The sequence below is a fragment of the Balaenoptera physalus genome, assembly GCF_965194825.1.
Source record: "Balaenoptera physalus genome assembly, chromosome: 6".
NCBI lineage: Eukaryota > Metazoa > Chordata > Mammalia > Artiodactyla > Balaenopteridae > Balaenoptera > Balaenoptera physalus.
In genome coordinates, this window is record NC_138885.1 from 52,969,865 (window position 1) to 52,986,307 (window position 16,443).

The 16,443-nt window shown below is 40.3% G+C and overlaps 1 protein-coding gene across 1 annotated transcript in view; it reads right to left on the bottom strand.

The window, feature by feature from the left end:
* The window catches only part of CCDC148 (coiled-coil domain containing 148), a 265,733-nt gene that overhangs the window by 129,746 nt on the left and 119,544 nt on the right, over positions 1–16,443 (bottom strand). Inside the window, exons 9-10 of the mRNA XM_082465005.1 lie at positions 10,949–11,087; positions 8,180–8,386 (exon numbers count right to left, since the gene is read on the bottom strand). Of these exons, the coding sequence (XP_082321131.1) occupies positions 8,180–8,386; positions 10,949–11,087 (346 nt within the window). The remainder of the gene's footprint in view (positions 1–8,179; positions 8,387–10,948; positions 11,088–16,443) is intronic.

Here is a 16,443-nt window from a genome sequence, read left to right on the forward strand (position 1 = left end):
AAAGTACCATACACCATCCAATTTGTAAAACCTAAGTCTAGGTCTGTTCTCCAGCAGCAAAGGAGGCTGAAATCTGTGGAGAAGGGAGATTATGGGAGGAGTTGATGCCATGAGAAATGATCAAAGTGTGGAAAGGGTGTTCAAATGCTATTTATTCAAAAAGGTATCTTCTACCCCATCATTATCTGACCTCCCTAACTACTATGGCTTCTTGGTTAGGTCATTCATTAGCTAGAGATGGGGGAAAAGGGTACAAAAACAAGATGAGGTCGAGAAGAAAACTAAGTGCCTGGTAACATGATTCATGCCCAAAATATACCTCAGTTTTATAGATTATCAGGTTTTCTTTTTAAAGCCACATGTGACTCTGCAGCATATTCAGTGTTGACAATTAAGACTTGTACTTCATTTCTTAATGACTTTGCATATCAATATACTTGTTTCTACAGCAAGATTCCTTCATAAATAAGGTAGAAAGAAGGTAGTGAAAATAGTACTATCTCAAGGGGTTATTAAGAAGAAGAGAAAGAAATGCCTAAGCCTTATTACATACTTCAACAAAAGTTACTCAGCACCAAGTGTGTTCCAATCACTGAAAAATCTGATGCGCGGGAGGTGTTGGAGGGGTAGAGGAGTTGGAGGGGGTGTATGTTATACCAAGATGAATAAGATGGGGTTCCTGCTTGCAGTTGTATAGGGGACATAGATTTTTCAGTGTGAGAGGTCCACTAGGATCAGGAAGGAAGAGCATTGACTGGATTAGGTAATATGGAGGTCACTGGTCACTTTGGAGAGAGGAGAGGATTTTGGTGGAGTGGAGAGATCACAAGCCCTGCAGAAAAATATAATCTAGATTATTCTTTCAAAAGGTTGATTTCAAATGAAAGTGTAGAGAATAGGGACTGCCCAGGACCTAGAGGATGACTGAGAGGAATACCCCACAGAGTAAAAATAAAGAAAAAATAAGGAAAGGGGATAATCAGTAGAACCCAATTTCTAAACTGGTTAGATGGGTCAGAGTCCCAAACATCAGAGGGAAGGACTGGATGTGATTGTGTAGAAGACATCACATTCTGCATCGGGAGGAAAGCAGGGGACTAGCAGGAGACAGACACAGGGCGGGCGAGGCAGGAATTAAGGGTTGATTTCATACCTCCATGACTTCATTTTATTGATAAAGTAGGAAGTGGGTTGTCTCCTGGGAGTCTGGTGGGGAGGGTGTATGGTGTTAGGTAAGAGTCTTGTAAGGACCAGTGATCCTTTGAAACAGTGATAAGAGGAATAGGAAGAACTGGTGAACAAAGGACAAGACTAAGGATTCCCATGTGGACATTTCATTAAGAGTCCGGATAAGATGACTTTTCCTTAGTAGTACTTGGCCACCCAGTATGGACACAGAGAAAGTCAACTGTGAGACAGATCTGGCAATGAGGCTCCCCAGCCATTCCGTAGACAGATGAGGATGTTAAGGAATCAAGTGCACAGCTAACAGAGTGGTCTAGGCTAGTGCCAGGACGGTCTGGGGCTGGTAGTCTAGGAAAATTTAGGGTTTAGAGCAGGTTTTGTGGGAGCAGGAGAATAAGAGCTCTACTTTCCCACTTTCATCTCAGCCCTCTTGTGAGAGGCCTAAAAGCCTCTACTTGCTTCAGCAGCAGTTACTGATGGAAAACCAAAATAAAACAGAGACAGAGAACTCATTATTTCAAAATTCCTTTAACTCTTTTCTTAAAGACACAAATCGTCTAAATCATCCCCCACAAGCCCTTTTAAATTCCAAGACTAAGAACAAAATTATGGTTAAATGTTTAACTAATGTTTATTATAGCTAGCATGTTCATTTTAGAAAGGTCAAATTTATGATACAATGAAGTAATATTTTTCACATTCTGTGAGTCTATTTTATAGCACATTGGGGCCCACAGTATAATAAATGTCTTCTATTATTTTGTAAGATTCTTGTATGCAAAGCTGTGTAGGGCAGTGATAATACGGAATTTCAAATCAAATGAGCTGGCGTGAACCTTAAGGCGGGTCACTTTATCTTTCAGGACTTCACCTTTCAGACTTGTAAAATGAAGACTAGGGATAAATCTCCAAGTTTCTTTCCAGGTTAAAAAAAAAAAAAAAGCATAATTTAATATTTTTAATTACTACCAAATTGATAGAGTTACCCCTTTTCTTTTATGATATATTTTTGGTCCGGGCTATAATTTACTGAGCCTCAGTCCTTGATCAGGAACACAAACTCCAACGATAACACTGTCTCTATGGAAAATAGAATCCATTTTACCACAATTTACTTTATGTTCCAATTTCTCCACTCTCTGCCCACATTTACTCTTTGGAGGCTGCAACTCCAAAAGTTCAGAGATTGTTGTTCACCATATTGTGACCATGTGTCTCTGAGGAGACTCCATATTATGTTGCCTCCACTGACCCCAGCCCCTGCTTTCATGGGTGAGTGCTCTACAGCACCCCTTGCACATCATAACTTGGATTTGTCATTGAGGGTAATATCAGAAAATGCCTATAAAGCATCTATTCGAATGCCTGAGATGTTGGGGGCTCTCCACAGAATACGCCTGATACATTGAGCAGCATGATGTATGGGAAATAATCAAAACACTGCCTTATTTCTGTCCCCCATTCAGATGTTTCTCCTGTCACTAGATGAAAACTAAGCAGAACCCATGGCTCACTCTTGGGTTACAGAGGGTCCCACAGTCACTTTAAGTCACAAAATACAGTCTTGATTCAAAACTAAATTGTCTAGTTCTAAGAGATTAAGCAACTCTTCCCTCTTTATTCAGAAGGTAACATTTCCTTTCATTCCCTACATGCTTAGACCATCAGAGTCCAGGAGTGGAAGGGAAAAGGGGAGGAGAGGTAAAGGGGAGAAGCAGAGTTCTCATTGGACTGGTGACTGACACTATCCCCAGTAAACCCGGCAGGTGCTTAATGCTGACTCTTGCCCTCCTATCAGTTTTCTTGTCTGGACTGTTCCTGGAAAATTCCCCATACACATTTTCCTTTAGCTAATTCTCTTCCACCTTCAGGTTCCCATTTATTGCTATTCCACCTCACTGTTTTGGGTGGATCCCAAACCTCTGGCAGGAGCTTTGTTGGGCAGAAAAATCTCAGACCTTTGAAAATGACCCCACGCCACTAGCCAATGATTTCTTAAATAGAGCACATAAAAGACTGATAAATAGTATTTCATTAGGCCCTTCCAGAAAGCAGGAAAATGTTGCTCCAACTTTAACCACAAGGAAAAGCTGAATAGCCTACAACATCAAAACTTTTCTTGAACCCATCGGAGAAGAGGTCATGGGGCAATAAACTAGCCTGAGATTTAAAGAAAGGTAGATGTCTTCAGGAAGAGAGGCAATGTGAGAACTGGCTTACTTGAGGCAGAGCCCCTGGGAAAGACAAGGCCATTCTAGAAGGGATAAGAAGATTGCACGTAAAACTCTGTGATGATCCCATAGTTACACTTTAACAATTTGCTGCTGTGGCAGAGTGTTAGCTTCTGTATAGAACCCATGGAAGCTACAGACATAAGGGGAATTTACACCCTTTCACAGGCTTTTCTCTACAAACCTCACAGAATGCTCCTAAGAAAGATGGAGGTCAGGGTAGGCAAGCAGAGGAAGTCCCTTATGGGTGTGCAAATCAGCGAGAGAGGAACAAAACCCTACTGAACAAAAGGCGCTGTGGGTGGGGAGGGATGCAGAGCAGCAAACCCACCAGGGCACAAGCGTAGACCCTTTACAGCTGGGGAAAGGGAACAAAGAAATCCTCCTCTCCTGGGGAAGAAGCAGCAAGCTCTCTCCCTCACAGGAACAAGAAAGACCCGAGGCGAGTTTGGAGTTCTTCTGCCCTGGGGAGGAGGGCACAGCTACTGAGTAGGTCCTGGCCCCAAGACCCAGGGACATAGGTCCTGCCTGAGACTGAGGCTGAAGCAAGAAAGCAGAATGCCTCTTCCCCAGCCAGGCTAGCAAGTGGCTAGTAAGAACCTACTGCAGCGGAAGGTGCAAGAGGAGCAAGTCTCTCTCTTGGGCTCAGGTTCACAGGGAAAGCCTGAAGCCTACTCCCACCATAAGCAAAGTACCACTAATTGCCAAAAACTGAAGACAACTGGTGAATGGATAAACTGTGATAAACCCATATCATGGAATACTACACAGCAATAAAAACGACCAAACTATTGACATATACAATAAAGCGGCTGGATTTCAAAGGCATTATGCTAAGCGAAAAAAGCCAGACTCAAAAGAGCGCATACTATAATGGTTACATTTATATGACATTCTAGAATAGGCAAACTATAGGGACAGAGATCAGTAGTTGCCAAAGGCTGAAGGTGGGTGAGGTGCTGACTACAAAGAGGCATGAAGGATGGCTGACAGTGATGGAACAGTTCTACATCCTGACTGCCGGGGAGGTTACGTGTCAGGCATTTGTCAAAACTCAGAACTGTACACTAAAAAGGGTGATTTGTACAGTATATAACTTATACCCCAAAGACATTTAAAATTTAAAAAAACAGAATTTCATTAAAATTAAGAAGGCTTGTTCATCAAAAAACAATGTTAAGAGTGTGAAGAGACAAGTTACAGATAGGGAGAAAAAAATAGAACCTGCATACAGAATATATAAAGAACATACAAATGAGTAAGAAAAAAAGGCAGACGATGGAATAGAAAAATGGGCAAAGGACCTAAGTGGTCATTTCACAAAAGAGAATATTCAAATGGCCAATATGCATAAGAAAAGCTGCTCAGTATCTTTATTCTAAATGCAAATGAAAATTATGAGGTGCCACTACACATTCATCAGATTAGCTGAAATGAAAGACTGGCAACATCAATGTTGGTGAGGATGTGGAGCAACTGAAAGTGGCTGCAAATTTATATAACCACTTTGGAAAACTATTTGGCAGTATTTACTAAAGTGAAACACACATGAGCCTTATGATGCAGCGATTCCACTCCTAGGTACTTATCCAAGAGATATAAGGGCCTATGTCCACCATAAGACATGTTCAAGAATGTTCATAGCACCATTATTATAACAGCAAAAACCTGAAAGCAACTCAAATTCCCATCAATAGGAGAACATACAAATAAATTGTGGTACATGTATATATATATATATATTATATATATATATATTATATATATATATATATATATATAATATATATATATATATGTAGGAAGTACTACCGAGCTATAAAGAAGAACAAATAATTGCAACATGCAACAAGGACGAAACTCACAGATATGATGAGTAAAAGAAGTATAAAAGAGTATATACTGTATGATCCGATTCATATGAAATTCACCAATAAGCAAAACTAACCTATGGTGATGAATTCAGAATAGTGGTCATGGATGGGGCCAGTATATACCGAGAAAAGGCATGAGAGAGCCTTCTGAGCGTTTCTATACCTTGACCCTGATGGTATTTCTATGGGCAGCATATATTTGTAAAACTTTATTCAATAGCACACTTAGGTTCTGTGTGCTCTACTGCATGTATGTTTACCTCAAGGTAATACAATGAAAAGAAAATATCACCTACAGCATAGTTTAAGGACTAATGATAATGTGTGCAAAATGAGTATAAACAGACTAGGAGTATATAAAAGGACTTGTCGTGGCCCCTGACCACCCCCCCTTTTTTTTTTTTAGAGTCACTGAGTGTTCCTAATCAGTCACAGATGGAGAAGAAACACACATTAGCTCTGTAGCCCATGGTAGATAGGGCTTGATGCAGCTTCTATTACTTTTAGGTCCTAAGCTTATGCAATGTCAAAAGAAATATATTTTTGTTTAAAAAAATGCAGGCTTTGTAATATAGTCTGAAGTCAGGGAGCCTGATTCCTCCAGCTCCATTTTTTGTTCTCAAGATTGCTTTGGCTATTCGGGGTCTTTTGTGTCTCCATACAAATTGTGAAATTTTTTGTTCTAGTTCTGTGAAAAATGCCAGTGGTAGTTTGATAGGGATTGCATTGAATCTGTAGATTGCTTTGGGTAGTACAGTCATTTTCACAATGTTGATTCTTCCAATCCAGTGGCACATATATACAATGAAATATTACTCAGCCATAAAAAGAAATGAAATGGAGGTATTTGTAATGAGGTGGATGGAGTTAGAGTCTGTCATACAGAGTGAAGTAAGTCAGAAAGAGAAAAACAAATACAGTATGCTAACACATATATATGGAATCTAAGGAAAAAAAAAAAAAGTCATGAAGAACCTAGTGGCAAGACAGGAATAAAGACACAGACCTACTAGAGAATGGACTTGAGGATATGGGGAGGGGGAGGGGTGAGATGTGACAGGGTGAAAGAGTGGCATGGACATATATACACTACCAAATGTAAAATAGATAGCTAGTGGGAAGCAGCCACATAGCACAGGGAGATCAGCTTGGTGCTTTGTGACCACCTAGAGGGGTGGTATAGGGAGGGTGGGAGGGAGGGAGATGCAAGAGGGAAGAGATATGGGAACATATGTATATGTATAACTGATTCACTTTGTTATAAAGCAGAAACTAACACACCATTGTAAAGCAATTATACTCCAATAAAGATGTTTAAAAAAAAAACAAACAAACAAACAAAAAATGCAGGCACTTTCCTGGTGGTGCCGTGGTTAAGACTCTGCGCTCCCAATGCAGGGGGCCCGGGTTCAATACCTGGTCAGGGAACTAGATCCCACATGCATGCCGCAACTAAGGAGCCCGCCTGCCGCAACTAAGGCCTGGCACAACCAAATAAATAAATATTAAAAAAAAAAAAGAATGCAGAGCAGGCATTTTTCCTCTAATGTTTTAAAATAGAGACATTTGTTTCTATATGCTATTAACTGCTATAATATAACATCTACCAGCTTATTTTTTCTATCAAGAGAATATAATTTCTTGTTGCACCATCATCATCCTACCATGTCATTTATCAGTAAATTAAGATTTGGGCACTGTATGTATGCTGTACCTCAATACAACTGTGTGTGTGCGTGTGCCACATGTATCTTTATTTCTCAACCACAAACAAGCAGTTGGCATTATACTGCAGTTACAGAACTACTAAGTTTCAGAGAGCTGGCTAAAGTTACCAACTCCAGGTTCAACAGTTTCATGGGTAATAATATTGTTGGCAATTTTGTGAGGTCCGACCAGTCCCCTGCTCGGGGAATTAGTTAGCTCCCGGGTCCTGTCTCAGCTTCTCCAGTTTGTATGGTTCAGACCATTCTACACTTTAAGTATAAGGGGGATTGCCAAATCACAACTCCCAGGCATCCTGCAAAGTAAGCAGGTCACCTTAGGGGCAACCTTTACCCACTCAAAAATTCACCTCACATTAGCAGTAAGGATTTGGCACCACCCCGAATCATTATTTTCCTTACTCATAAGTTTAAGGCAGGATACAATTCATGTTTGGTGGCCCTTCCAACGCTCCTAGAGAGGCCATATCTACATGGGGCCTCCAGGACTCATGCACCCGTGACCAGACACAGCAGCCACTCTTGTTTTCAGTTCTGCCGCTAACGTAATTCCTCTATATTTCCCTGCGAGCGTCAGACACCAGTGCTCAAGCCTCCAACTACAGGGGTTACCCACTCAACTCTCCAAGCCATGCTGGAGGCCCCTGGCTGGGTCTGAGCAGGAGGAAAACCCTGTCTGCTCCCCCTCTCACTCTGCTGAGTGCTCACACACAGCCCATCAAGCTCTCCTCAATGTATCTCTTCACAAATCCTCCCTCCTCTTCATAACTTGACCCTTTTTTTAAAAAACATCTTTAATGTGAATGAGAGGTCCATGAGTCTGAAGCAGCGTCAGACACTTACTTTATAATTACATTCTGCATTTTCATCCAGCACCTCACTCTGACGTACAGCATTTGTGGTTGGTATTGGGACATCCTCAAACAAAACTTCAATACTCACCTCCTGTTATAGTAACTTCCGGTTGAACCGTATGAAATTGTTGATTGTTCACAATTTTTGATCTAAAAGAATTTCAATTTCATATGGTTCGAACTAACAATTGTATTCAAAATAGGCTTTTTAGAGAAACGGGACTTTAGGTTGGAATTGAACAAAAGGGAAAAGTGAATTCTTAAGCGAATACCCAGGCAAATACTGAAGCACCTTCTGCAAAGCATCTCACCTTGGCTTGCAGATCAGCACACACCTCCTGTTGCTTTTTCCTGTCCTTAACCAACATGTTTTCCATTTCATGAGTTGCACAGGCCTCGGCCACTGTCAGCACAGCCTTCTGTATAAAGTCTCTCCTATTCTTACTCCAACTTGATATCAGGATCCTTCGCTGCTCCTTAGCAAAGCGATATTGGTCACAATATTTTTCATGTTCGACCTGAAAAGATAACAGGTAGTAAACACTTACTATGAAACTGAGCCTACGCTTTATGTCATTGTTACAAAAGTGAATAAAATGAATTATAACCAATGATTTTGAAAAATAAGGGACAAACATCTTAACAGTAAATACAACAACCAGGACCAAGTACCAGTCCCAGAGTTCTGAGCCCATGGCTAACTGGTGACTAAGGACCAGTCATTAAATGTTTTTAAGTTTTATACAGGATGGAGTCAGGCCAGACAGCCCTAAAACAACTTCTACCCCTATATAGCAATGAATCTATGAGCAGAAAATATGATTTCCCCTACATATAATTTCAAAAATACTCCATCTTTAAATCAGCTTTGCCGTATTAACAATGACTCCAGGTGCTTCAGTTAGACATATGCTAATAAACATTAAAAATTGCCACAATAATCCTGAAAACTCAGTTTGCCCTTGATTACTGAAACAATCAGATGTTCGGACATCTAACCTGGAAGTATTTATAGCAATGACAGTAGCCCTTCCCATCCCACGCTCCTGAGGGACATGATATTCTTACATAGGTACCAATAGTTCCTGCTGCCAGTGAATCCCAACCCTGGGAGATTTGAGTCTTGAGGGAAAGAACAGGACGGGAGATAGCCTGAGTAGTTCGAAAAATCTCTGTAGGTGATTCTGAAATACTCCTTATATAAAGGTGTGTCTCCTGCAATTGAGAGTCAGTGATCTAAATAATTCTTTATTTTGCCAGTATAGACCACATCTCTGAATTTGATACATTACTTAACCCCTAAGTGATGTGAGAAAAGAAGCTAGCGAGCAGGATAAGGTTGGTCCTACCTAAAAAAAATAATTTAGGTATGGTTAATTAAGTACATAATGAAATGGGCTATGGCTTCACTTAAACCAAATATCAGCTCCTAAAATCTGTTTGGTAAACTTCTTAGCTTTAGTCCCCTAAGCCAAGAATATGCTTAAAACTTGGCAAACATTAAGAAAGGAAGTATACACCATGAAGAAATGCATACTAATTATCCCGATGTAAGAAGTAAATGCAAAAATCTTTATCATATTAATAGTAGGCAAATATAAAAATCTACACAGTTAAAAATGACAGCTGGTCACAGAAGCAAACAGAATCTATAGGGAATAAAAAGAAAGATCTAATTTAGTAAATTAAGAGTTTTGTAAAATCCAGAATGAATTATTATATAACATGTTTTTTACACAACAAGAATTTGCTATAAAATAAAGGTCAGAATTAAAACAAATAATTGGGTGGGGGTTGGTGGGTGGGAAAGGATAAGAGAGGTTGGTCATACTAGTTGTGTGGCCTTTGCTTCAGTTTCTTCACCTGAAAAGTAAGGATAACTACAGTACTTCTCTCACCCACTGTTATGTGCATCACAGGAGTTTACACATGACTGACATAGGATAAATTCTATACACGTTAGTATTGTTACTTGCTTGATTTAAAACAATTACAAAAACGCAGAGTATGTGATAATATTTTATAGCATGGCCTATTTAAAAGGTAACAGTCGGACTTCCCTGGTGGCGCAGTGGTTGGGAATCTGCCTGCCAATGCAGGCGACACGGGTTCAAGCCCTGGTCCGGGAAGATTCCACATGCCGTGGAGCAGCTGAGCCCGTGTGCCACAACTGCTGAGCCTGCACTCTGGAGCCCACGAGCCACAACTAGTGAGCCCACGTGCCATATCTATTGAAGCCTGCGTGCCTAGAGCCCGTGCTCCGCAACAAGAGAGGCCACTGCAATGAGAAGCCCGTGCGCCACAACGAAGAGTAGCCCCAGCTCGACGCAACTGGAGAAAAGCCTGTGTGCAGCAATGAAGACCCAATGTAGCCAAAAATAAATAAATAAATAAATTTATTAAAACAAAAAAAAGGTAAGAGTCTATGCATGTTTGTTTACATATATGTTTTAAAGTGAGTTACTATGAAATTCACTGGTGACATGGTAACTTCTGTTTCCTTGTCTATGTGATCTTGTCCACTAAAGAATGTAACCATAACTTCCCAGGGAAATTTCAGCCAGGACTCTGAGTTATGAATTTGGGGCATTTGTGTTTAGACCCGTCTAGAGGGATCAAGTGGAGTTGTGGTGGGGATGGTGTAGGTAGGCACCAGCTCCCAAGGCAAGTGTTGGCTTCCCCACGACTAGAAGGACTGAGGTGTGGTAGGCTGTGTGAATGTAGGAGCACGCACCCCACTTTCAGGCAAGACTCAGAGATGGCAGAACCTCTGAGATGCGCAGGTGAATGTACAGACACCTGGAGGTCAACACTAGCAGAGCAACCCAGGGGACCATGGTGAAGCTCTCTGTGGCAGGTAAGCCACAGAAGAGTGAATGTGGCCAGAGGGATCTCCCACCTTTTTATGTACCACACTGACCTGAAAAATGGTAGACTTTCAAACTATAACCCTATTATTTTCTAGAGTGTAGAAAAAAAAATCATTTTAGAGCACCATTTAAAGTATATATATATTTTGCTCAATAATTATCAACCACTAAAACAATTTAACTTGCCAGCATATAGGGTCCAGCACTCACCAAATCATGCCTCGATTTGTGAGGAAAATGTCTTTGTAACATGTCCAGATACAGAGTCCTTCTGCCACTGAGATCCCCAGGATACTGATCCACAAGAGCCTGGTAAAACCAGTGGTCTTCATCACTTAATTGGAAGTTTCTGGAAGAAATAAAAATGTCACAACACTTTAAGCAATCATGGAGTTTGAGGGACCTCAAACTGTTTAAGCTGTTAGTGAATGATAATGATTACATTAAATAAAGACTTTAAAAAAAATACATTAGCCAAATTAAATGTCTCCTATAGAAAAAGTTCTAAATTATAACACAATGGGTTCTTTCAATCCTTTATTTGGTCTTGTCATGAGTTCCACGCATAATTTGAAGAAGTTTAACAATGAGACATAATATTTTAAAAATATTTATTCTATCTTGCCTATAACAATATTTTAAAAATTATGACCAATGAATGAAATAATAAATTATTAACTCTACAGATTAAAAAGGAATTTTGCTAATTCAACAAATTTCCTGTTTCTAGACTGGAGGAAAACACAAATGTAGAGAGTCAAATAAACAATACACAAAGGAAACTAAGGCCTGAGGAAGGCACATATTAAGGTTGACTTTAAAAGTAAGTCTAGGGACTTCCCTTGTGGCACAGTGGTTAAGAGTCCGCCTGCCAATGCAGGGGACACGGGTTCGAGCCCTGGTCCAGGAAGATCCCACATGCCGCGGAGCAACTAAGCCCACGCACCACCACTACTGAGCCTGCGCTCTAGAGCCCGTGAGCCACAACTACTGAGCCCGTGTGCCACAACTACTGAAGCTGTGCACCTAGAGCCTGTGCTCCACGACAAGAGAAGCCACCACAATGAGAAGCCTGTGCACCACAAGGAAGAGTAGCCCACGCCTCACCACAACTAGAGAAAAGCCCACTAGCAGCAACAAAGACACAACGCAGTCAAAAAAAAAAAAAGTAAGTCTAAAATTATCTTTTATTTTACCCTCTCAGCTTCTTGCTTTGTGGAGGTAAGACTAGATATTGGTAGTAAAAAGATAACCAGTGGCATTAAACTTCAGATCACTAAAGAAATCATTTGTAACAGGATCCCTTCAAGTCACCTCCCCAATAGCATATCCACCATGCTCCAAAATACCTTTTTTAGTTCAGAACTTCCCTAGGTACTGGCCTGGTTTGTGCTCCATAGAAAGTATTAGCAAAGCCCTATGCAAAGTAAAAAGGTTACAATATCAGCTTGAATTCTAGACTGAATTAATGTTTCTTTATTATTCTGAGTTTATTTGCATATCATCATTCCTGTTTAGTAAGTTGGAATAATCAAATACAGATGTAATCAGAGGGAATATTATTAGCAACAAATATTTCTTTGATCCAAGATGGAGACTTGCTATTGTTTATTTCTATCATTGGCCTTCTACTTTAAAGTTAATTGTGCAATTTAAAGAATTTTTACAGTATGTCCTCTATGCCCTTGAAAAATATTTGACAATTTAAAACAATAAAAACCTCTTTAAATCAGTGATACTAATGGGAATTCTACCATCCTCATCCAACTTACCCAGTTTCTGTAAAGTATTTCATGATACTGATAAGTAGCAAGAAAGAAACAAAATTATTTTTCAAAGAAGATAACCTTCTCTAGCAGCTCTATAATAGGAAGAAAAAGTGGGTTGGAAGTGTTCCATTAGGAAGAAGCAAACTCTACATTTCTTCTGTATGACATAATAATATATTGCAGAGAAAGAATTTGAGATTTCATTCATTGAACACATTGAGTGTTTGGGTTCTCTCTGAATCAGTTAAGCCAAAGGCTTCTGCAAATAAAGCATCTCAAATAGGAGTATTAAGCCTGGAGAAAGGCTTGCCTGAGTGGTTTTGGCATTTAAAACACCCTCAAGTCTTCAGGGACAGTATCCCAGGTCCTCTCTCAAGGAACTCATTTCATTCATGATAACATAAATGCATTTTAATAGCAGAGTTAGCCACATTTCTACACGGCAAGCAATCAGAAAAAGGAATAGACCCAGAGTCCATGTCCTCATTAATGCTTTTAAACTGTTTCTGTAATCAAAGGGACTTGAATACAGTTTGAATTTCCATCTTTATTTGATTACAAGGATAGACGTGTAGGGGTGTATGTGCTGGGGAGGAGGAAGTGACAGAATCTAGGTCCAATAAGCTCTCTGTTCTTTTAAAGTGTCATTTATCTATATAAAGGATGCTGTTGGTGCCAGGCTAGATCACCTTGATGAGCTAGAATTCCTATCTTCAAAATGCTGGTAATTCACAGATGTACCTTCCTCCTCTGAAGAACTGTCCTGGGCCAAATGGGAAGTGCCTCACCCAGGAGGCTATTCTCCCACCACCTTTGAGAGCCAACCCCAACCAACGACTGGCTGACATGGGGGTACAGAAGGCCAGCCCACTTGTCTCAAGATGAGACCAACTCTGTGATGCCATTCGTGCTCCAGAGTTTCACTGTGGGAGCAAACTGTAACCTGTTTCCACTGAGATCTTCTGCCACAGACATCTTCCCCTCCTCCATCCTGCTTCCCTTACCATCCTTCTCCTGAGAGCACTGCCCAACAAATCACATGTTCTTACAATCCCTGTCTCAGATTTGCTTTTACAGAACTGACCTAAGATAATCTATGAGCAACCTTACCCATAATTGTCAAAAATTATTTAAATCCTTTGGCAAATGGAGAGGTACTTCTAAGCTAATTGTTTTGATGATCTCTCATACTGAATTGTGGTGTAAGATTGTGGCTATCCTCAAAGAGAAAGTGCAAATAGCAAACATTTACAAAAATGGTTTTTAAATAAAAGCACACATTAAGCAGTGTGCATTGCTATAAATAAATATAGCAGCAGAAGAATTTGTGGCACTCAGTACATTTTTATACATTGCATGAATGTATTAATTAGGTGCCATTTTAGTGACAACATTAAAACCACTTAAACATATGAAGATAATATAACATTAAAACTAGATATTTCAAACCAAGTATGCTATGAACAATGATCACATCCGTTTTGCTCCTATTGATTTTGGAAACCTCACATCTCAACAGCTTTTTCCAATTACCACAATTACACAAATTGTAAGTCATTTTTCTAGTAGATGTAGGATAAAAATGAAAAACATGCTTATAAGAAATGATAGGGCTTCTATGGTGACACAGTGGTTGAGAATCTGCCTGCCAATGCAGGGGACACAGGTTCAAGCCCTGGTCCGGGAAGATCCCACATGCCAAGGAGCAACTAAGCCCATGCGCCACAACTACTGAGCCTGCGCTCTAGAGCCCACGAGCCACAACTACTGAGCCCACGTGTCACAACTACCGAGGCCTGTGCGCCTAGAAGGCAGTGTTCTTCAACAAGAGAAGCCACTGCAATGAGAAGCCCGCGCACCACAACAAAGAGTAGCCGCTGCTCACCATAACTAGAGAGAAGCCTGTGCACAACAATGAAGACCCAATGCAGCCAAAAATAAAAATAAATAAAATTATATTTTAAAAAACTTAAAAAAAAGAAATGATAATATAAATACTCACAATATTATTATTTTAGAGTACTTATAGCAATTTCCAGAGCTGCTGGCTTAAATTTTGAAGCAAATACTCACATCACCAACACTATTGGCAGAGTCATGCATCTCCATTAGGATGCTCTGTGAGGGAGAAAACTCCCACCACTGTATATATATACTGAGTCTTCTGGGTAGTAAAAATCTAAGATGAATATTCAAACATGATAGCCTCTTCACAATAACAAAGTAGCCATTTCCTACTTAGCATCTAAAATAAAATCAGATTTAACATGTCTGAATTTCTAAATTCAAATCTGGACATTTATCTTTTCTAACCTTCATCTTTTCATTGTAGAAAAAAAATCTATATAAAATAGCAAATTATCCTAAAATTTTGTACATTAAAAAAATATCTTCAGACAAAAGATCTTTGGTAGGTCTCTGCAATTTCCATTTTTCTGTCCAACCAAATTTTCTAATTTAAAATGTTTCAGGAAATTTCAGCCTGCAGGAGGGTGAGGTATTTATTGCTCAGTCCTTACCCTCCATCCCCCACTGCCAATCGAGGTCCACCAATATCATTTCATCGTGATTTCCCAGGATATGAGACAAAACAGGTAACTCAGAAAAGGAGGACAACAGGGTTGTGAGAATTCAAGGAGACCAAGGCCAACTGTCTCCCTAATTCTACCTGTTTGAATTGTTACAAAAATCCTAGCCTGACTCACAATCAACTTAACTACCAGTTTTCTTCATAATTGTGTTAAACCACTTTCCCAGGGTTCTGGTTCCGTGACATCAAAAGACATTTAGCGGGGTGGGGGCAGCCAGCGATGGCAAACAGGCCACGTAGGGCAACAGGTACCTTAACAGCAGGGACAAGTCTATGAGACTAAACACTGTGTATTCAAACTGGCTGAAGTTGTCTTATATTTTCTCAGAGTGAAGGGGGCTTTCCAGCAAAATGGTAATTAGGGCCTCCTGACGCTAGCCGATGCAGTTACCAGCATCTGATGACTGCCTTGACTGGCAAATGGCCAGAGTGAATTTGGACTGAAGAAAAGCGCTTGTCTCTTCAAGTGTAATGCTGTCAGGGGAGTGAGCCACTGGTGGAATAACGTGGATAATAGACGGCTCTGACACAATCTGCTTGTTTGGCAGCATTGGGTCTGACCCTCTAGAAAATACAACTTGACACCACTTTTCAAAGTTGTCTTTCCAAATCAGACCCATGCAAACACTGAATCTAATCAGCCTGGTTCCTGAAACTGTCTCCCCAGCTATTCACCACCCCACCCCAGGCCTATTGTCCAAACACAAATCTTTGATTTTCAGCCTGGTTAACAGAGGGCCCTCTGGCTGCAGACTCATTTCTGACCAACAGAATCGGCTCCTTAGATGTTGTTTGGGTATGTACATTGTCTTCCAGGAGATCCATTCCCATTTAGCAGTCCTCACTCTCCTGGCTCCCCAGGCTCTGCCCAGTTTACCTACTCAGGTGGGAGTTGACAGCCAGAATAAAGTGGGCTCTTAGGAGTATGGTCAAAATCCACTGAATTGAAGAATCAACAACAACAAAAGTGGTCCAGAAGGTAAAGCCAGAACTTGCACCAGCATCCAAAGCCGCCTTCTTCTGAGGGGTGATAGGAAAGTGAAAATATGACCCTCCAGAATTTCTTATAGGAGAGTTTAGGAATGAGAATCTGGTCAGAAGAAGAGGCTAAGTGATTTATTTGGAAGCTGCAATTGTTATTTTCATAACAAGCACTCTGTATCTGTTTTTTGTATCTGTTTTTACTTAGATACTGTTTAAAAGTAGTTTGCATGGAAAGCTGAATTTTTTACTTAGAATGTGTATTTTTTGGAGGTGAAGTAGCTGGGATGGTGGCAATACACCTAAACAATCTTTTGTGCCTACATCCATCCACCACTAGTTTTAAGAGGCAGTATAATTCCTAG